The 22,228-nt window shown below is 42.1% G+C and overlaps 1 protein-coding gene across 1 annotated transcript; it reads left to right on the forward strand.

The window, feature by feature from the left end:
• The first annotated feature begins 281 nt into the window (after positions 1-281).
• Positions 282-20,478, forward strand: LOC118845041 (zinc finger protein 850-like). The gene is made up of 5 exons (XM_036753072.1): positions 282-443; positions 1,614-1,846; positions 9,289-9,415; positions 10,916-11,011; positions 15,363-20,478. The coding sequence occupies exons 2-5, from the start codon at positions 1,814-1,816 to the stop codon at positions 16,445-16,447; spliced, it is 1,341 nt and encodes a 446-aa protein (XP_036608967.1). The 5' UTR covers positions 282-443; positions 1,614-1,813; the 3' UTR covers positions 16,448-20,478.
• Positions 20,479-22,228: the final 1,750 nt, after the last annotated feature.

The raw sequence follows: 22,228 nt of genomic DNA on the forward strand, positions 1-22,228 counted from the left end.
GGGAGGGGGTGGAGGAGCTGGAGAGGAGGAGCTCTCAGAGATAGGCAGCCTGGTGGGTGGGGGCCCAAGTGGAGTTTGGAGGCCTGGGAGGAGTTTAGAGCAGACCGGGATCCTTGCACTGGAGAAGGCATTCCGTGTGATCCAGGGCAGGGCTTATGGAGGAGAGGCAGGCCAGTCTCTGAGTCCTAGCCCTCAGTGTGATTGGAGGAAAGGGCCCAGCCATCCTGGGGGCCTCTGGGGCTGGACTGGGTGGTGCTATCGGAAAAAGGAACACCCTCCCAGAGTGGGCGGAACAGAAGGAGGAAGTCTTTGAGCTGAGACTGCCCTAACTTCCCTTGGAGCTGAAATCTCTTTCCTTCCCTCCAGCCAGGGTCGCTCTGCCTTCTTTTGGATCTGAGACCACTCTGCCTTCTGGAGGCCAGCTCTGTGCTTGCAGGTCCCAGGTAGGTCTGAGCCAAAGTGCGCGGCCGCACCCGCCCCCCCATCCCCCCACATTGCCAATTTCCTGGTTCTGCTGGCCGCCCATGTAATTCAGTCTCATTCTCCTCATCTGACCTGATAGTGAGTGTCTGCCAGGTCTGCCAGGAGCACACCTTCCTCCTAATTCTGGCTCCTTGCCTCTAAATCTTTTCCAGACTCCCCATCAATTCCTAAATTCCTGGCTCACGTTCCCCAGATTTATCATTGGATAGCACTTTTCCAGAGTTCAGACTTTGCCCCTAGGGTTCCTGGAGTCCTGATTTCAGCCTTCCTATGAGGCCCCACGTGGCCTGCCTCCCTGTCCCCTAATCTTTAACCTCTTGGTTAGAAATTCCATTGTCTGGCCTTCAGATCCTTCTCCTTTGGAGATCCAAGAATCCTACCTTCCTACTTGCCCACCCAGGCTTGGACACCTTACCAAAGCTGTCTCCTGGTCCCCTTGTCTGCACCCAGGGCTCTGGGGCTGGTTCCCTGTCAGATCCCAGGCACGTGGCTCCACTTTCCCTTCAGGGATTCCAAGCCTAAGCTCTCCCAGAGCATCCCAGCAGTCCTCCCCAGCTCCTAGTTAGACCTCAGGACACAGTCATCCTGATTCCTCAGGCTCAGTGTCCCCTTGGAGCCTATCTGTCATCCCAGTGTCCCTGATTTCCCTCTATGAGCTGTGATAGATTGTCTTGCCTCCCAGACCCTACCCCTACTCCCCTTCCCCTGCCTCAGGTCCCCTGCCAAGGCTCTGAATCCCAGACTGGATTTTGTCTCCCAGCCTCAGGCTTCCTCTGATCATCCCCTGGTGGCTCCATTCAAGAGCCCTCCCCATCCTCAACCTTCCCTAGCTTCCGTTTCAGATCAAAGAGTCAATCTGTAATCTAGATAATGTGTGTGTGAGTCAGGGAGAGGGGATGCAGGGAGGGCAGAGGACAATATGAAGGGAGAGCTCTGACTGAGTTGCCATTGAGGCTCTAAATGGTCTCATCCCATCTGGGATCCCAAGCCCCCTCTGCCTCTTGGGTCTCTTGTGAGAGAATGGGGGGGGGTAGAAGAAAATGAGTAAGAGAGGGAGGGAAGTAGTCTTCCTGTTGAGACCATCTTCATTTCCAAGCCTGACCCCCCCTGTTTCCTCCCTCCCTCTGTAGGGTGGAGTCTTTCTCCTGAGGGCAGGGCCTGGGCCTTTGTGACTCCTGTGGAGCCTCACTCTAGTAAATCCCTGTAGACCTGCCTGCTGCCTAGGAAGAGAAGAGCAAGACCTCTCCCCCTCTGGGATCCTTCTCCCTGCCCAGCTCAGTCTGCAGAGGACCAAGACCTGGCCCCAGCAGGGAGCCTGGAGCCAGAGGGAATGGCCCCTGGGAGCAGCAGCCCTCCTCCCCAGGTGAGTGCAGTCTGTGCACAGACATCAGCCAATGAGGCCATTGCCGTAGACACAGAGGATGGTCTGTGAAGCTGGCAGTGTGGTCCTCATGGAGCATTCCTTTACAAAAATAGGCATGAAATTGAATCAGGTAGTAACAACACTGCCCTGCTCTCTGCTCCTCTGCCTTACACTGATTCCCTCTCTCGTTGTTATGTGGAGCACTGACTCCAGCCTTCCTCACTTTGCTGCCCTCCCCAATTTGTTTTCAAGTTCTCCCTCATCAGAACAGGTCACCCAAGTGTCCCCAGTCTCACTGAATCCTTCCCATTTACCATTTCTGGGGTCCAGTCAGTAAGCATTTGTTATTATCATTGAGTTGTTTTTCAGTCCTGTCCAACTCTTTGAATCTTCATGATCCCATTTGGGTTCTTCTAGAGATCCTGGAGTGGTTTGCCATTTCCTCCTCCAGCTCATTTTACAGATGAGGAAACTGAGGCAAATAGGGTTAAGTCTGACTTGCCCAGGATCACTCAGCTAGTGTCTGAGGCCAGACTCTAGCTCAGGTCCTCCTGAGTCCAGGGCCAGGTCTCTATCCACAGTGCCACTCAGCTGCCCCAATAAGTCAGCAGCTTTCTCCAAACAAGCTCTGCACAGTATCAAGTGGAGGTAACTCTGAGAGGGAAGGCTCTAACAATTCTGGGGACCAGGAAAATAAATTTTTCAGAAAGTGGAATTTTAGCTGAGACTTGAAGGAAGCCCAAAGGCCAAGGTCAGGATCAAGGACTTTCCAATCATGGGAGACAGCCATTGGAAAGGCTCAGTGTCAGGACATGGCGGGTTTGATCAAGAATCAGCCAGAAAGCCAGTGTTTCTGGGTCAAAGAAGAGGAGAAGGAGGGGAGTGAGGTGTAGGAAGAGTGAAAAGGAGGTTGGAGCTGGTTATGTGTACCTACTATGTGCCACCTTATTCAGCTTGCACATTTTCTATCATTTGATCCTGTTGCAAGCATTCTCAGGTTCCTTGCTAGTGAGGGGCTGAACAAGGCAGCACAGCCAGGCAGGGACCCGGCTCTATTTTGTATCCCCCAAAGGGCAACATGTACCATGAGCAGGGGATGGACACAGCTGTTCCACAGATGTCATATATATATCATCATTTTGATAGGATTTGGTTTAAAATTTTTGAGGCAGTGTTCACTAATGACATTGGCCTCGAGTTTTTGTTCTGTGTTTTAACTGTCCCTAGTTTAGGTCATCGGTCTATATTTGTCTCAACTTGAAAGGATTCTGTTGGGATACTTTCTCTTTTTAATTGAATATTTCATTTTTCCCCAAGTGCATGTAAAAACACTTTTTAACATTTGTTCTTTTAAAATTTTGAGTTCTAAATTCTGTCACTCTCTCCCTCCCTCTGTCTTTACCCCTCTCGTTGGGAAGGCAAGCAATTCAACATAGGTTGTACATGTGTAGTCATGCAAAACATGTCAGTCATGGTGTGAAAGAGAACACAGACAGAAAACCCCAAGAAAAATAAAGAAAAGTCTCCTTCCATCTGCATTCAGACCCCACCAGTTCTTTCTCAGAAGATGAATACCATTTTTCATCCTAAGTCCTATGGAGTTGTCTTGGATCATTGTTTTGCTGAGAAGAGCTAAGTCATTCACAGATAACTATGGTTACAGTGTTGCTGTTCCTGTGTCCAGTGTTCTCTTGGTTCTGCTCATCTCACTTTCCATCAGCTCCTCGAGGTCTTCCTAGGCTTTTCTGAGAGCATCCTGCTCATCATTCCCTGTACTGCAATGGTGTTTCATTACAATCACATACAACAACTGGTTCAGCCCTTCCCCAATTAATAAGCATCCCGTCAATCTCCACTTCCTTGGCACCTCTAAAAGAGTTGCTATAAATATTTTTGTACATACAGATCCTTTTCCTTTTTGTTTTTTCTCTCTTTGGGATACATACCTAGTAGTGGTATTGCTGGGTCAAGGGGGATGCACGGTTTTATACATCCTTTGGGCGTAATTCAGTTTACAGCTTCACCAACATCCTTTTTCCCACATTCCCTCTGACATTTGTCATTGTCATTTTTTGTCCTCTTGGTTTGAGGTAGTATTGCAGAGTTGTTTTAATTTGCATTTCTACAGTCAATAGTGATTTAGAGCATTGGTTCATGTGGCTATAGAGAGCTTTGATTACTTTATCTGAAAACTGACTCTTCATACTTTTTGACCATTTATCAATTGGGCAATAGCTCTCATTGTTATAAATTTGATTCACTTCTCTATTTGAGAGATGATGCCTTTTGCAGAGAAACTTGCTTCAAAAGTTTTTTTTACAGTTATGTTTGCTAACTGTATTTTCCTCCATCCTATTCTCCCCTGTTAATTCTGTTCTCTCTCTCCTTTCACCCTGACCCTTCTCAAAACTGTTTTGCCTCTGACTCCTGGCTTCCCCTCCCAATCTGTCCTCCTTCTATGAGCACTACCCCCACTTCTCTTATCCCCTTCCCCTCCTACTTTCCTGTAGCGTAAGATAAATCTCTATACCCAAGTGAGTTGTATGTTATTCCCTTTTCTAGCCAATTCTGATGAGAATAGGGTTCAAGTCTTCCCTCTCACCTCACCCATCTTCCCCTCCACTCTAAAATCTCTTTCATGCCTCTTTTATCTGAGATAATTTACCTCCTTCTACCCCTCCCTTTTCATTTCTCCCAATACATTCCTTTTTCTCGTCCCTTAATTTTAAATTTGTCAATATTGTCCCATCATATTCCACTCACATCTATGCCCTCTGTCTATATATACTCCTTTTAAATGCCCCTGAAATGAGAAAGTACTTGGAGTTACAAGCATCATCTTCCCATGTAGGAATGTAAATAGTTTAACCTTCAAAGTAAAAAGGACAGAGCAGAGAACAAAAGACAACTTACAAGGAAGCAAAGAAAAGATGGACAGCTGTCAACACAAGCCCAGTATTTATTGTGTAGGCTTTCTTTTTCTCTTTTTCTCATTTATTTCTTTGCTATTTTATCTGGTTTTTTAAACTGTAATTTAGATTAATTTACTTTTTTTAGTTTTCAACATTCACTTCCACAAGATTCTGAGTTCCAAATTTTCTTCCCATCTCTCCCCTTCCCCCCCACCCCATCCTTATTTCTCCAGATGTCAACCATATCTAACTTTTCTAAAATTCTAGTCAACTCTTTAATTTCTTTCTTGTTTATTTTTGGTTAGATTTATCTAGTTCTGAGAGGAGGAGGTTGAAGGCCCCGATAGTATAGTTTTGTTATCTATTTCTTCCCGTAGGTCCCTTAACTTCTCCTCTGAGAATCTGGATGCTATACCACTTGGTGCATATATGTTTAGTAATGATATTACTTCATTGTCTATGGTACCTTTTACCCATATGTAGTTTCCTTCCTTATCTCTTTTAATTAGATCTATTTTTGCTTTTGCTTTATCTGAAATCAGGATTACTACCCCTGCTTTTTTTTTTCTTGAGCTGAAGCATTATATATTCTCCTTCAGCCTTTTACCTTTACTCTGTATGTATCTCTCTGCTTCAAATGTGTTTCTTGTGAACAACATATTGTAGAATTATGGTTCGTAATCCACTCTGCTATCTTCTTCTGTTTTATGGGACATTCACATTTATCCCATTCACATTCACAGTTTTGGTTACTCTCTGTGTCTTTCTCTCCATCCTATTTTCCCTCATTTATGCTTTTCTCTCTCCTTTCTGCCTTTCCCTCCTCACTAGAGTTTTGCTTTTTATTACCACCTCTCTCAATTTTCTCTCCCTTCTATTAGCCTTCTCCATTTTCTTCCTCTTTACTCTCCTACTTCCCATAGGATAAATTAGATTTCTGTACATAATTGATTATATTATTCCCTCTTTAAACCAAATCTGATGAGAGTAAGGTTCAAATAATGCTCACCTCCCTCCCTTCTTTCTCTCTATTGTAATAGATGTGATGTAATTCATGTGATGTAATTTACTCTTGTCTTCCTTCTCCATTCCTCTTCTCCGAGTACAATCCCTTTTCACCACTTAATTAGATTTTTTTTCATGACATCAAAGTCAACTTATACCCACACCCTCTGTCTATGTATACTCCTTTTAAATGGTGTAATAACAATACAATTCTCAGGGGTTACAAGTGTCATCTTCCCTTGTAGGGATGTAAACAGTTTGCCCTTATTAATAACATGTTTTTTTAATTTCCTGTTTACCTTTTTATGCCTCTCTTGAGTCTCATATTTAAAGATCAAATTTTCTGTCTTTTCATGAGGAATGTTTGAAAGTCCCCTATCTCATTGAATATCCATCTCCTCCCCTGAAAGATTATTCTGTTTCTCTCGGTAGTTGATCCTTTATTGTAATCCAAAACCTTTTGCCTAATGGAATATCATATCCCATGCTCTCCAGTCTTTTAATGTAGAAGCTGCAAGGTCATGTGTAATCCTGACTGCAGTTCCATGATATTTAAATTGTTTCTTTCTGACTGCTTGGAGTATTTTCTCTTTGACCTGGTAATTTTGGTATTTGGCTACAATATTTCATGGTGTTTTTAACTTGGGATCTCTTCCAAGAAGTTATCGGTGGATTCTTTCAATGACTATTTTACCTTCTGGTTCTAGGACCACAAGGCAGTTTTCCTTGATGAGTTCCTGAAAGATGCTGTCCAGGCTCTTTTTTCATCATGGCTTTCAAGTAGACCAATAATTTTAAATTGTCTCTCCTAGATCTATTGTCCAGGTCAGTTGTTTTACCAATGAGGTATTTTACATTTTCTTCTATTTTTTCATTCTTTTGTTTCTGTTTCTTGATGCCTCATTAGCTTCCACTTGCCCAATTATAATTTTTAACAAATTGTTTTCTTCTATTAGATTTTGTACTGCCTTTTCCTTTTGACCCATTTTACTTTTTAGGGAGTTCTTTTCTTCAGTGAGTTTTTGTTCCTCCTTTTCTATTTAGCCAATTCTACTTTTTAAAGACTTGTTTTCTACAGTCAATTTTTTTATCCTTTCTTTTCCAATCTATTGACTCTCTCTCTCTCATACTTCTCATTTCTTTTCCCAATTTTTCTTCTACCTGTCTTATTTGACTTTCAACATCCTTCTTGAGCTCTTCCAAGAAGGCTTTTTGGGCTTGATGCTAATTCATATTCCCCTTTGAGGTTTTGGATGTGGGTGTGTTGACAATGTTGTTCTCTTCTGAATTTGTGCCTTGATACTCCCTGTCCCCATAATAAGAATCTATGGTCACTGTCTGTTTCAGCCTTTTGCCCATGGTGTTTGCCTAATTCCTGACTTTTAGAGTTAAACTCTCCTGCTGGAGGGCAGGGGGCACTGATCCAAGCTTCTTGTGGTAGGAGCCTGGAACCTGGTCACTGGCTTTGTGTGCTGGGACCTCGGGTATGTATACCCCTGCTGGCAGCTGGAGGCTGTAGGGGTCTGGCAGCTTACCTGGTGCTGAGCTGGGGTCAGAAAACTGGGTTAGGGAGTCTGGCCCCTAGGGGATACCTGCTCACCCAGTCCTTCCACCCAAATGTTTGACTCCTGCTCACCTGGGCCTTGCACTCAAATGTTTGCCTGCTGGAGGTTGTCTGCCAGTCTGGATCTGTGCCTCCTAGTATTATGCTTCCTGGAGTTGTGCTGAAGCATCAGGAGATTTGGCTGTGGCACACATGGTGGTTTTCTGAGCTTGTGTCTACTGGTTCCCTTGCCTGTGCTGAGGCACTCAGTGGGTCCTGGTGTTGGCCCTTGCCTGCTCCACCACCCTGGGGCTCAGAAATTCTCCCTGGTTTGCTGAGGTGGAGCTTGCTGCTAGGTTGCCTGGAATCCTCCCATCCCCAGAATAAGAGGGGCCTTTCCCGATAATCTCTGAAGCTTCCTGGGCTAAAAAAACTACTGCACCCCATCTTTCTACTGTTTCAGCTCCTCCAGGGTTTTTCCTGGGTTGATATTTTCTGAGCTTTCAGAGGTCAATAATGGAGGGTGAGAGTGAATTACTTCTTACACTGCCATCTTGGCTCTGTGAAGCAGACCTCTAGGTTTTTTTTTGTGATCATGGCTTTTAGAAAGTCCAATAATTCTTAAATTACCTCTCCTGGATCTATTTTCCAGGTCAGTTGTTTTTCCAATGAGATATTTCACATTGTCTTATATTTTTTCTTTTTCTTTTTCATTTTGTTTGATTGTTTTTTTGATCTCTCATAGACTCAGTAGCTTCCCCATCATTTGGGGAAAGGCTGAATAGATTATGCTGTGTGGTTACGATAGAATTCAACTTGTGCTATAAAAAATGATGAGCTCAGTGATCTTAGAAAGGCCTGGTAAGACTTGCACAAAGTGAACATTCAGGGTTAGAGTTGGAAGCATTTATGGTTAGGGTTAGGATTATTGTTTTCACAACAACTTTGAGTGAATAAGTCAATTTGACACTAATTTAGAAAAGGGCATATTAAAGAGAGATGCTTTCTGCATCCAAAGAAAGAAGTGATGAATAGAACTTTGTAGAGAATAATTTGACATTTACATGTATATTTATAATGGTAGCCATCTCTAGAGCTAAAAGGGGGGAGAAAAAAAAAGAAAAGAAATTTACACGATAACTTTATTGTATATTTGGAGGGAATAAGAAGTTGCACATGGGAGATTTGCCATTTCATGAACAATCATCTTGTTTATTGTACTCTTATGGAAATATGTGTTTTGCTCCCTGAATTGAAAATAAAATAACTTTAAAAAAAAAGGTAAAACACAGTTCCTAATCCTAAGGAGTTCACAATATAGTGGAGGAGATAACATGCAAATAATTTTGTACATGTAAAGATATATGTGTTATATACCATATCGGCATATGTGCATATACATATATACACATGTGTACATACACATATGTTTAGGCGTGTATTATAGAAATGCTGTCTGGGGCTTCCCCTTCCTCTGAACTATAAGTTCACTGCTTTGATCCCTATATCCTTTGGATATAAGTAAATCTTCCTATAATTCCATTCAATATGAAAGGAAATAAATTCTAAGGTTTTCCATGCATATAGACATGAGAGTTTTTAAAAGGAATTAATTTTTTAAAAAGAGCATAATACTTAGTTGTGATAAGGAAGATATTTCTCATCACCCTCTGTCATTCTCCCCCACAGATCCACCTCCCTCCCAAATAGAACACAAATTTTCTCCCTGATTCCATAGGGAGATGTATTTCAGAGGAAAATACTCAGCTGTATTCCAGCTGAACATATAAAATGCTCTTCTCAAAATTCAATTTGAATCTTAACGACTGTGGTTTTAGAAGTTGACTGATTCTCATTAAGGGTCTGACCCTTAGCAAATCCCTTCTCTGTGCTTCAGTTTTATTCTGTAAATTAATGACAGTTGGATGATTAAAATTTGAACTGTCCTTCAGCTCTACATTCCATGACTTTTAATGATTTAGGGGTTGGTGACATTCAAGGATGTGGCTGTGGACTTCACCCAGGAGGAATGGGGCCTCTTGGACCATCCTCAGAAGGAGTTGTACAAGGGGGTCATGCTGGAGAACGCCCGGAACCTGCTCTCCCTGGGTAAGGAGACTTCCTCAGGTAATGCTGAGTCTGCAATCAAAGGAATATCTTCATGCCCTGGTGTGCAGGGTGTGGAGCATTGATCAGTTATTAGGGAGAGAAAAGCGTTGGTCTCCTGTCCTGCTGTCTAGAGTTTCCTATAGAAGGTCTGTGCATTGCGTGACAGGAACCTGAGGGTTTCCTTGTTGCTCCTGAAGCTGTCTCTTACCTCTTCTAGGCAGCTTCAAATTAGGGTGGAAGAATTTCAGACCTGGAACTAATGTCAGGGGTCATTTGGCCTAACCCCCACCTGGCCATGAAATCTGTCTGCCAAGGCTCTGAAAGCTGCTCAAGTGGCTTTTCCTTACAAGCCTGTCCTCTCTGGGATGGGTCTGGGATCTGGAATATTCTTCTTTTAACAGCATCATTTTGTAGCTCCCAATTTCTACTCGTCCCTCGTATAGTGAGTTCGTCTTAATCTTCCTTCCTATTGCCCTGAAATTCCAGCACAGATGGTGGGAAAGGAAAGGAAGGGAAGGGAAGAAGCATTTATTCTCACTTAGTATTTGCCATGTGCTGGGCCTGGGGCTTTCTTTACAGTATTATGTCCCTCCACCCTCACAGTAACCTTCCAAGTTGGGGGATGTTATTCTCCCCATTTGACAATTGAGGAAACTGAGGCAAATGGAGTTCAAGGACTTGTCCTGTGGCACACAGCTAACTAACTGTCTGAGGCTGGATTCAAACCCTGGCATACCTCACTGTAGGCCCAGGGCTCTCTCCACTGCACCGTCAGCTGCCTGTAATTTCTAGAGAATGGAAAGTGTGCAATGAGTCCATCCTTCTATGAAGAACGTGCACCAAGACCAGATTTTCTGATTCCAACCTGGTTCCCTGATCTTTTCCCCCACCTTTCCCCAAAGTTCAGAAAAGAAATGCTATCAGAGTATCCTTCAGGAGGCCTGGGAACCATGCTGAGGTCCTTGGTTACATGTCCCTGGCATTGCCAGGAATAACAGACTGGCCAGGGAATAGAATTTGGACCAACTAGGGTCTGTCGAGTTTTCCAGCAGGAGAATCTCACCTGAAGAAGCAAAAATGCTCCAAATGAAGAGTGTACAAGGTTTCTATAGGTTTCAGGGAGTGAAGAATAGGGTAGGGGGAGAGTGTAAAAGCTGGTTGATGAAGGTCCCTGTTTCTGGGACTCCAGTCTGGTCCTGAACAATAACAATTTTTAGCCAGTTTTGGAATTAGGAGTTTCTACCAGAATGTGACTTGACAGGATGGGGGGCAGAGGTTTGGCTCTTTCTCAGAACAGGTTGTACAACAGGATAATGGGGCACACTCTATTTTGGGTTACTTGCATTACAGGCACTAATGGGTGAGAACAGACTAATATGTGTGAACATAATGGAGTGAATCACAAAATGGAGCAGCTCTATATCTGCAGATTTTTCCCTAAACAGACCTAAATGACAAGTTTCTCTCCATGCTCATCCCTATCTGATTCCCCATGCCCAGGGCTTCCAGTTCCCAGAGAAGACATGATCTCTTATTTGGAGCAAAGGGAAGCCCCATGGATGCTGGAGCAAGAAGGCCTGAGGAACTGCTGTCCAGGTGAGTGAGGTGACAGCAGGTATATGGGAGCTGGTATTACAAGAGGCCGCTCTGTGTTGTGGTGAGGCAAGTGCTAGATCTGGGGCAGGAAAGCCTGCCTGGGAATTGTTTTTCAGGTATTTCTCAGCAGCAGCTTCATGAGTCAGTCACAGAATTAATGAGCCTTAGTTTCCCCATCTGTAAAATGAGGGGGTTGGACTCCATGGCCTTTCAGCTCCCTTCCAGGGATCAATCTATGATCCAAAAGAAGTCATTGTTTGGAATTTTGGGCCATGGTATTCTCCTGAAAGTGCAAAGTGGAGGTGTGAGCTGTTTCCTAGACCTTCTTCAAGTCAACAAACCTCTAAGTCCTTAGTATGTTCCAGACCCTGTACAAAGCACCGAGCACATAAATCAATGCAAAGGATGCCCCTGCTCCTTTGGAGCTCCCAGAGTAGGTGGGGCAGAGAGCACACCAACAACTATGTAGAAACCCACTATGGACAGAATAGTCAAGAGCTGTCAGCAGCTAATGAAGAGAGGGAAGGCCCTAAATTTAAGGAGGACTGGGAAGGGCTTATTGTGGGAGGCGGGCTCCAGCTGGGGGTTCAGAGATGCAGGGAGAGCATTCTGGATAACAGGAACGGCAACAAAAACGCATGAGGTTCAGAGGCAGAATGATCTATTCCTGGAACAGAAAGAGGGCCCATTACCAGTGGATTCTAACATATAGGGGGATGGGCAAAAGGGAGAAAGAAGACTGGAAGAGTGGGTGAGGGGTAGGTGGTAGAGCGCTTTAAGTTCCCTAAAGAGGGTTTTATCTTTGATTCTTTTGTTTGGGAGCCACTGGAGGTGGTTGAATAGGTGGTGACAAGGTTGGGCCAGAGCTTTAGAATGAAGAAATTGATGACTGGGTGGAGAATTGAGGCAGCTGGACCAACCAGCAGCCTCTGGCACTATCTCAGGTGTGAGATGATTAAAAATGACAATGCGGAGAGACAAAGGGGCATATGTGAAAGATGTCACAAAGGTGGAATCAACAGGATTTTGTAACAGGTTGAACATGCATGTCAGCATTCTATCCACTGCAGGAACATTCATGTTCTGCTTTGTAAACAGAACACAGTGAAAATGCTCACACAAGGGAAGGGAGAATTTCACAAGCTCCTGCTAGGGAATGGAAATTCATTTTTTTTTCAACACTTTAACCGGTCAAAATGAATTGCTAATTACTGTTTACAATATTTATTTTTCTATTGGCTGATGACAAGTACTACCTTAAATGACAAGTGTATCTGAAGGTCAATTGTAAATATTGCTTTGGTGTTTTTTTAGTTAATGTTTATATATGAAAACAAACCTTTGAAAGGACAGAATTTCTTCAGATAAGATTTTGTTATTTCTACCAGTCATAAAGTGGCTACACATTCACTGATAATCTACTAAATGGCTAACCCATGGTACCAACCAAGTCCTTTGAGAAGCTGTCAGATAGAAGAAGAGTAACATGAACAGAGGAGAAGTTCAAATTAGAAAACAACCTTAACATTTCAATGCGTGGCATCTTAAGGTCTGTTTTTGTAGTAAGGTCGTGGTGGTCCATGGTGGTTTCATGACGGACTGTACTGTGCAAGCCTGGTGATGATGGTTTTCCAATAGCCTGCTCTCACTGCTGCAAAAATGCAAACCCAAGTGAGGTCTTGATCAGGTGATTTCAGGTTTAATAAGATGCGATTACAAGGCAGACTAAGGATGAGAGGACGATGCCAGTGCAGTTGTAGACAACCACCAAGGGTCTTTGCATGCCTGTGACCATTTGCACTTGAATGTCTAACCTTCCTGGGAGTTTGGACACAATTTGATGCCCAGTTGAGAAACTGAAAGAATACATTGCACATAGTCAGAAGCAATAAGAGTTTGAGGTACTCATAGCAAGATCCCCAAAAGCTGTCTATTCTTGATCATGATAGTATGGAAACACTGCAGAAATACAGCTGCTAAGATTGAAACATGCACATATTTGTTGTCCCAGAGGATAAACATCTTTGTAACCAAATTGAATAATCATTTACCACTTAAGGTTCCACTGACAAATTTTTAGCTCAAATCCCTTGGACCATTGTCACAATCCTTCAAGGGGTTTTTGAACCTCTAGAAAGGAAGGGGTATGAGAGGACCAGTAGTGAAGCATTTGTCCACTTCTGTAGAAAAGGGTGATGAACTCACATTACTGTATCAGACACATATTTTCAGACATAGTCAATGCTATACTTTTTTTAATTGTATTTTTTAGACAGATTATTTTGCTGAGCAGGGGCATTGAAAGAAAAATTTTTTTAAAGAAATAAGTAATGGCTATGTCAAAAAATTAAAGGGTCAGAACAAAAACTCTTATGCCTCAAGTAAATTGCAAAAACACTATTGGTATTCTGCATGTGACCTCAGATAAGGGAGGAGAAAAAGTAAGAAAGAAAGTGATCACCGGGGAAATTACATGATGCTGAGTCAAACCACAGTCTTCTGCCATCATCCTTCAAAGCTGGTCATCTTCAGCTTGTTGTCATCCTGCACTAAGAGCTTGCCTATGAGTGCTTACCCAAGGGATCCCAGTGGTCTGGACATCAGAGAAACCCAGTTGGAAGCAAAGTGCTGCCCTTTGGTGAACATCCCTAAAACCTGCAGAACTTTCTGCAAAAAGTGTGGCAAGCACCAGCCACACAAAGTGACACAGTACAAGAAAGGCAAGGATTCCCTGTATGTGCAGGGCAAAGGCAATAGGATCGGAAAGAGAGTGGCTGTGGTGCTCAAGCACAACCAATTTTCCAGAAAAAAGGCAAAAACCACAAAAGGGATTGTACTGATGCTTGAGTGTATGGAACCTAACTGCAGGTCTAAGAGGGTGCTTGCCATTAAGAGGTGGAAGTATTTTGAACTGGGAGATGAGAAAGGGCCAACAGTTCCGTTTCTGAGTTTCATTATTTTCTTCTTAATAGGAAAAAAATCCATTGCATTCCATTCCTTGGTTTTGCTTTTTCTGTCTTGGAAAGGAAGAGGCTTGAGTAAAACCAAGTCTCATACTGTGTGAAGCTTTTCCCATGTAGAAAAATTCTTGAGGACATGACTGAGTATTGTCACTTTAATCATCTACTTAATGAGATTTATGTGTCATGGAGAGAAAGCCCAGCTGGACATTTTTGGGGGCCTTGGTTATTAGTACTACGGCTAAAATAGTTAACTGACAGCCTGGATTCCCAGGCAGATTGAGAAAGGAGAAATAAGGGATGCCAAGTAATAAAGATAGAGATAGCTAGCCCCTACTTTCTAGGCTCCCAGCAAATCAAAAGCAATTAATTCATCACCTTCAGGGATTGCCCTGTTTTCAAAATATCAATGAAGTGCTTTCCCATACCTATTTGGGTTGTAAGGGTTCTTTGTGGAGAACTGATTAAGAATGGTTGAATTGCCTGGTCATTAGAGGGTTACTCTATTCGTTGAAAACTCATTTGTACCTTGTTTTCAGAGTATTAATCAAATGATTTCCCATATGTGAAGGGATGGCCTGTTAATTGCAAACTGACATCAGTTATGTTTATGGGTGGGTGGGAATGATATCTGGTCAAGACTAGGAACAGTAAAGAATGAAGGTTATTGTTCCTTTATTTTGTATTACATAAATTCATATCAGGCTTTGTATTACATAAACCCATATCAGGCTTTAAACCCTCTGCAGGACAGAATGTTTGTCTGTGCTGATCTTTGTATTTTGGCCTGGTGCCAGCACCGTGCCTTTCACACTAAAGGTGCTTAATAAATGTTGAGTCTTCCAAAAAAAAAAAGGGAAATTAAATTATACTTGGAAGTAGGATAAATCATGAAATAATTTGAATATTTAGAATATGTGCTGCGAATGGCATTGTGTCTATGAAAAAGGGATGAAAATGTAGACAATGAAAGGGAAAGGGAAAGATCGAAGGTGGAGATAAAGCAGGCCCATTCATGGGGTTAGGGATCTAGTCTCAGCCAGGGGGATTTGGGTCAAGTCACTCAGCCATTCTGAACTCCTGGTCTGAGTTGTGAATGGGATTAGAATGATGGACCTACCTGTGTCACAGGTTTGTTGTGAGGATCCAATGTGATTGTGTGTGATGCTCTTTGTAAATTAAATGATCCCCGGGATGTGAACTAAGGGCCTTTAAAAATGATTGGTTCTGCCCATTTAAGGGTCTTCTCTTTGCCTGGGAAAATAGAAAGTAACTGAGTTTATGTCCTGCCCCTGGAGGGAAGGGGCTGTGTGTGTGTGTGTGTGTGTGTGTGTGTGTGTGTACTGTCTCTATTTGTTTTATTGTTAGGTGTTTTGTTTTGCTTTTTTCAGAAGGAGAGATCAGACTGGAAATGAAGGAAATCATGGAAGAGCTAAGCCTTTCTGTGGAAGAAACTCACAAACAAAGATTCATGAGTGATGGTCCCTCTGACTGCAGTTGGAGAGAAGTCTGCACAACACCTGAGAGTATCCACACTGGAGAGAAATATTATGCCTGTAAACAGTGTGGAAAGGGTTTTGCCAAGAGGAGATATCTTATTGCACATCAGAGAATACACACTGGAGAGAAACCTTATGAGTGTAAGCAGTGTGGAAAGGCTTTTAAAAAGAGGGCACATCTTATTGTACATCAGAGAACCCACACTGTAGAGAAACCTTATACATGTTATCAATGTGGAAAGTCTTTTACGTGGAAGGATGGTCTTCTTCAACATCAGAGGATCCACACTGGAGAGAAACCTTATAAATGTAATCAATGTGGAAAGACTTTTACATGGAAGGACAGTCTTGTAAAACATGAGAGAATCCACACTGGAGAGAAACCTTATGACTGTAATCAATGTGGAAAGACTTTTAGAGTAAGGAGAACTCTTAGTGTACATCAGAGAATCCATACTAGAGAGAAACTTTATGACTATAATCAGTATGAAAAGGCTTTCAGTAGTCTAAAGAATATTGGTGGAACTCAGAGGATCCACACTGGAGAGAAACCTTATGAATGTAGCCAATGTGGAAAGACTTTTACATGGAAGAATGGTCTTATTCAGCATCAGAGGATCCATACTGGAGAGAAACCTTATAAATGTAATCAATGTGAAAAGGCTTTTAAACAGAAAGCTCATCTTATTGTGCATCAGAGAATCCACACTGGAGAGAAACCTTATGAATGTAATCAGTGTGGAAAGACTTTTACATGGAAGAGTGGTCTTATTCAACATCAGAGGATCCATACGAGAGAGAAACTTTATGACTGTAATCAATGTGGAAAGACTTTTACATGGAAGGACAGTCTTGTTAAACATCAAAGAATCCACACTGTACAGAAACCTTATGACTGTAAACAATGTGGAAAGGCTTTTAAATGGTGTACCAGTCTTACTCTACATCAGAGAATCCACACTGGAGGGAAACCTTAAGAATGTAATCATCATGGTAAAGCATTCAGGCTAAAGTCAGTCCTTGTATGCCATCAGAGAATTCATGGGAGATAAAGGAATCTTCTAACTGACCTGAATGAGGAAAAACATTGAAATGGAATACAGAGCTTCCTAGCAGAAAATTCACTCTGGGTACAAGTCATCTATGGACTCAGTATGGGAAGGCTTTCAGCCAGACATCATCTCTTATCCTCTCATCAGAGGATTTATAATGAAAAGAAACCTTATGAATGTGCTCAGTGGGACATGCCTTTCTCTAGAACATGGAGGTCACAGGTGAAGGTTAAATTTTGTGTCTGACTATGACAGAAAGATGCCATGAGGAAAATAATTCATGCTGCCCCTCCAGGTTGCAAAACCAAAAAAGGAGGGGATAGTTTGATAAACTGCAGAACTATGTGAGAGAATCCATATGGATGTTCTCAGAAATAGAATGTCTTCAGAATAAGGAAAATACTTTTTATCAATATTATGTCAACTGGAGAACAATCTTTGAAGAAGGGAAGAAATCAGATTTGTTTGATGAAGGATATAAAAACTGGAGCAATTTACAGGAATGTTGTGTTCTCCCACAGGCCACCTACATGCATGTATTGAGACTACATCGAAGCCACTGCACATGACAGTCAAGAAACTTCTCATTAAGTTCAGATTGTTTCAGCCTCCTGATTTTGGTGATCCAACAATCATGGTGAGGCAGAGTTTCCCCTGATGGACTTGAGGCAGAGCAGAGCCATTGTGTGAACAAAGCAGCAGCTTCTAGGCAGGCAAGAGGCCTTGCAATCTCTATCTACAGTTTCCCATGGTTGCTCCTCCTCTCACAGCCTAGAAGGGAAGGCTAAAGGAACTCAGTTCCATATCAGAGGCATCTGGGCTGCGCATCATATGCTCTAGACAAATCAATGAAGGTCTCAGGTCTTGATGATAGCACCGTCCTCAGAGTGATGATTTCCAGTGCAGAAACCAACAGGTTGGACATGAGGAAGCAATTCAAGAGGCATTATGGGAAGTCTCTATATTCTCTCATCAAGGGAAATCAGAAGAGTCTTTGCTTTGCCAGGAAAGACAAGCATTGATAGGAAGAAAGGTTTCTAATGAAATTCATTTGGATGCTAATGAGGACCCAAGCCAACTTCTGGTTCCCTTGTCACTGAATTAATCAGAGAATCTTGATTTGGAAGGGCCTTCAGAGGCCATCTAGGCCAGATTTATACTTGCAGAGGCATCTCTTTGAAATCATTTCTTCTTGAAGACCAGCTAGGAAGGTAGCCCCTTACTGCAGTACTTTTCATCACATCAGGCTGAAATTGGCATCTTGCAGCTTACCCTCATTGGTCCTAGGTGTTCCTTTCTTCTTTGAATGTAAAGGCATTAAAACAAAGAGGAAAAATAATTAGGCAGAGAATACTGGGAGAAGGTGTAGTGGTGCTGGTGTCATCCATAATTAGCCTGTTCTAGAAATAACCCCATGGGAACAGAAAGGAAGGGGAAATCAAAGATTGCTTATATAATAGAAAGCTTCTTAGGCATATTGGATCCTTACTTTCCACCTGTTCACCTTCATGAAAGGCAATATGGTGGAGTGGAAAGAGTACTAGATTTAGAGTCACAGGACGTGGATTGAAATTCTTCTGGTTCTGTGCCTTTGTGGCTTTGGAAAGTAATTTAGCTTAACTGGGTCTCGGTTCCCTCTTCTGAAAAACTGAGGATATTAGACTAGGTGACCACTAAGGTCACTTCCAGCTCTAGATCGTTTGATCCTGTGGATCTGAGAAGCCAAAGGGGAGCTTAAAGATGAACCAGCCACCTCACTGCTACTTACTGCAGGGCTTAGGTTAGGAATAATGGCTCAGATGACTTCAGTAAGCCTCCTGGGCATGACTGGCAATTTGGAGAGGCACTAAGGTCTCTTCCGACTCTAGATCCTGTGGATCTGAGAAGCCAAAGGGGAGCTTAAAGATGAACCAGCCACCTCACTGCTACTTACTGCTGGGCTTAGGTTAGGGATAATGGCTCAGATGACTTCAGTAAGCCTCCTGGGCATGACTGGCAATTTGGAGAGGCAGCACCATGGGGAGTTTTAAACCTAGGTCTCTGTTGAGTTAGTAAACTTGCATATCATTCCTACCTGAGCAGCTCTTTCTGTGCAACCAGTGAAGTGTGTTTCTTCACATATTTATTCAGGTAGAAAATATCTTTCATTGTGATGCTTTTAAAAATGAAAGATTTCCAACTCTGAGGTTAATCCATCCATCAGGTTGGCAGAGATGACAACAGACAGATATAGCATTAGGGGGCTGTAGAATTAGAAACACAGTAACACACCATATGTGCTTGTGAATTGGTCCAACTAGTCTGGAAGGTCATTGGGAATTCTGATTTATTAAAAGGTCATCAAATGCCCGTACTTTGTGACACAGAGACCCCACTGCAAGGCAGAAACTCCCAGGAAGTCAAAGAAAGGTTCTGTCTACACTAAAATATTCATTGCAGTGCTTTTGTTGTAGCAAAAAATGAGGTAAATGCAAAAGAGAAACCAAAGAAGTGCTCATCAATTGGAGAATGTCCAAACCGATTGTGGTACACGAACATATTGGAATACTACTGTGCCATAAGAAACAGTGGATAGTAAGAATTCAGAGAAACTGGGGAATATCTAAATGAACTGAGACATACTGAAATAAGCAAAACCAGGAAAAATACCATACACTGCAACTCTCGCAAATACTCCAATGACCAGATCTGGGATCTCTTCAATGTGGAAGTTCCTTCCAGCAATTTAGATCTCAAACCATCCATGTCTATCTCTCCATTCTGTGTGACTCTTGCCTATGTCCTCCCATAAGTGCATTGCAGAGGATCCATCCATTGTGATGAAGTCCTTCCGTACTTTCTCCTGACATCACAAGGGGACTTGTAAAGTATTCTTCCTGCCCACCCAGCAGCAGCAGCCCCCTTCCTTACATGTGACCAGTTTGCTTTCTCATCTTATACATTTCCTTAATGAGAAGAATAAGAAATGTAGATTATCCCAAGAGAGCAAAAGAGCTCAGAAAGTACATTGAGCAGTAAACATCTGACTTCCTTAACAAATGAGAAATTTAGCTGTCAAAATGGAAATCAAACTGGATGATAAATTACTTTATAAAATGTTAAAATTTTGTAATCTGTGTTTGCTAACAATGGTGGAACCAGGGCTTTGGGACCCTAAAATCTGTCAGGTGTGGATACGTTTACAGATTTGGTAGAAATGGGAGGCCATTACCAGTTGTCTTGTCCTAGGTCTTGTCACTGGACAGTGGAGGAGAAAGTGAGGCTGATGACTTTGCACACTGGCTCACTTTAGGTCCAACTCATTTGCAAGTCAAAACATCACCCTCCCCCCAATGTCATTGTTAATCTTCCAGAACAAAGGCCAAAAATCACAATCTGGGTGAAGAAGCTCCTGAGTTCAAAAGTTGTGTTCCTCTCTCAGTTAAATGCAAAAGTTTGGTTTTCCCATCATTCACTTTTAATTGAAGAAAAACTCTGAGCCAAGTTTAAAAGTGCAGTGCTCTCTCAAAACACTTTACTTCAAAAGGAATTATTATCTCAGCACCAGCTGCCAATCCCTTTGTGCCAGGGAAATGTGTCATCTTCTAGTTTAAGTATCCTGATTCAATTCTAGGCCAGGATGATACCATTCCTGGAAATATTGTCTCTAGGTGTTTTTGTACAGTTAGAGAAAGTGGAAAGTATCAGCCTTTTCAAGATGAAATGAGGGACTGTTCCCAGCCCACATTTCAGACTTTCAGCCCATCATATTCTTCCTGCCCACATGATACTTTAACCATTTATATTGTTTTCCCTACCTACCAACTTCTGTTCTTTGTTCTATCTTTAAAGATGGGGAACTGCCTCTCCTCTTCCAGGACTTGGAGCTGGATGGGGAAAACCATTTTCCCCCTTATTAGTAAATTCATGTTCACTAATGAACTGCTAGTGCGCAGAGCTTTGTACCTCAGTTGGCTTGATTTTCCTTGTGACAACTAGTCCTTGTGGTCTTGAGACCACCAATGCACTCTATCCTGAAGGAAGGCTTTAACTCATATAGAATCTATGGTTGGAAACCGTTGTCATTAAATTTAGACCTGATTGTCTTGAGGTCATCAAGACAGTCTTGGCTGATTTGTTCTTCTATACTATATACTATATATAGTATGTCATATAGAGTATGGTATACCATATATTATATATACTATACGTTCTATACATACATTCAATTGTATCTGGTTCTTTGTGACATTCTTGGCAAAGATGCTGGAGTGGTTTGTCATTTCCTTCTCCATTTCAAACCAAAGCAAACAGGGTTAAGTGACTTGGCCAGGGTCATAAACCTAGTAAGTGTCTAAGGCTGTATTTGAACTCATGAAGTTGAGTCTTCCTGATTCCAAGCCCAGTGCTGTATGCACTATGGCACCCACCTAGCATGCTTTGTCTCACCTTAAAGGGGGCTTCAAGTTTATAGAACATGTGTTGTTGTTGAGTCATTCTGACATGTCTAATTCTGACCCCATGGACCAGAGCAGGCCAGGCGCACCTGTCTTCCAAGATCTCTCAAAGTCTGTCACAGTTCACGTTCACCGTTCCCATGACACTCATCCTCTACCTTCCCCTTCTCCTTTTCCTTCTATCTTTCCTGACATCAGGGTCTTTCCTAACGAATCTTATCTTCTCATCATCATGGCCAGTGCTTGACCCTCCAGTGAATAGCCTTAATTAATTTCTTTAAATATTGCCTAATGTCACCTTTTTGCTGTCCAAGGGACTCTCAGGAGTCTTTTCCAGCAACACAGTTTAGTTTGTTGATTCTGTGGCACTTACCTTTCCTTATACTGTAGCTCTGACAGCCATTCTGCTGGAAAACTCATAGCTTTCACTATATGGACTTTTGTGGGCAAGGTGATGTCCCTGCTGTTTAGGATGCTGTCCAGACTTGCCATTGCTTTCCTTCGAAGAAAGAGGCATCTTTTAGTTTCATGGCTGCAGTCACCATCTGCAGTGATCTTTGAGCCCAAGAACATAAAATCTCTTCTTCCATTGTTTTCCAGGAACTGATGGGAACAGTTGCCAGGATCTTAGTATACATACATATATACATATGTGTGTACACACATACATATTACATATAAAGCTCCAAGCCAGCTTTTAAAATATTTTTATTTTATTTTAAATTTAAGGAATAAAACAAACATTTCCATAACATAGTACAACAAAAAGATGATTGTACGTGAAACTACAAATCTACCATGCACAAGTTGCTATTCTTTTCAAATATATGACAAAATTTTCATGCAATTGCTTTCTTTGTTTTTTCCCTCCCCCCATAGAAATCACTATTTAGGCACAAATAGGTATATAAACATACATACACATACATATATGTAATTATTCTATACGTACTTCTATTCATCCCTTCTTTCTCTAAATGCAGATAACACCTTTCTTCAAATGTTCTTTATCATTAATTTAGGTATTTATAATAGACAAAATAACTTGTTCACTTTTATAATAGACACTTTTTATAATAGACAAATATAATATATAATATATAGAATATAGAATGTAATATATAAATATAATAGACAAAATAACTTGTTCAAGTCATTTTTAAAACAATGTTAGAGGCAGCTATGTGACACAGTAAGTAGAGCACTGGCCCTGGAGTCAGGAGGACCTGTGTTCAAATCTGGCCTCAGACTCTTGACACATTTGCTAACT

Source organism: Trichosurus vulpecula, chromosome 1, assembly GCF_011100635.1.
Source record: "Trichosurus vulpecula isolate mTriVul1 chromosome 1, mTriVul1.pri, whole genome shotgun sequence".
Lineage (NCBI taxonomy): Eukaryota > Metazoa > Chordata > Mammalia > Diprotodontia > Phalangeridae > Trichosurus > Trichosurus vulpecula.

Bases quoted from the DNA above. Each gene is read 5' to 3' on its own strand.
- LOC118845041 (XM_036753072.1), top strand. From the start codon at position 1,814: ATGGCCCCTGGGAGCAGCAGCCCTCCTCCCCAG. The intron at 1,847-9,288 runs GTGAGTGCAGTC...TTAATGATTTAG, and splicing joins GCAGCAGCCCTCCTCCCCAG to GGGTTGGTGACATTCAAGGA. The intron at 11,012-15,362 runs GTGAGTGAGGTG...TGCTTTTTTCAG, and splicing joins CCTGAGGAACTGCTGTCCAG to AAGGAGAGATCAGACTGGAA.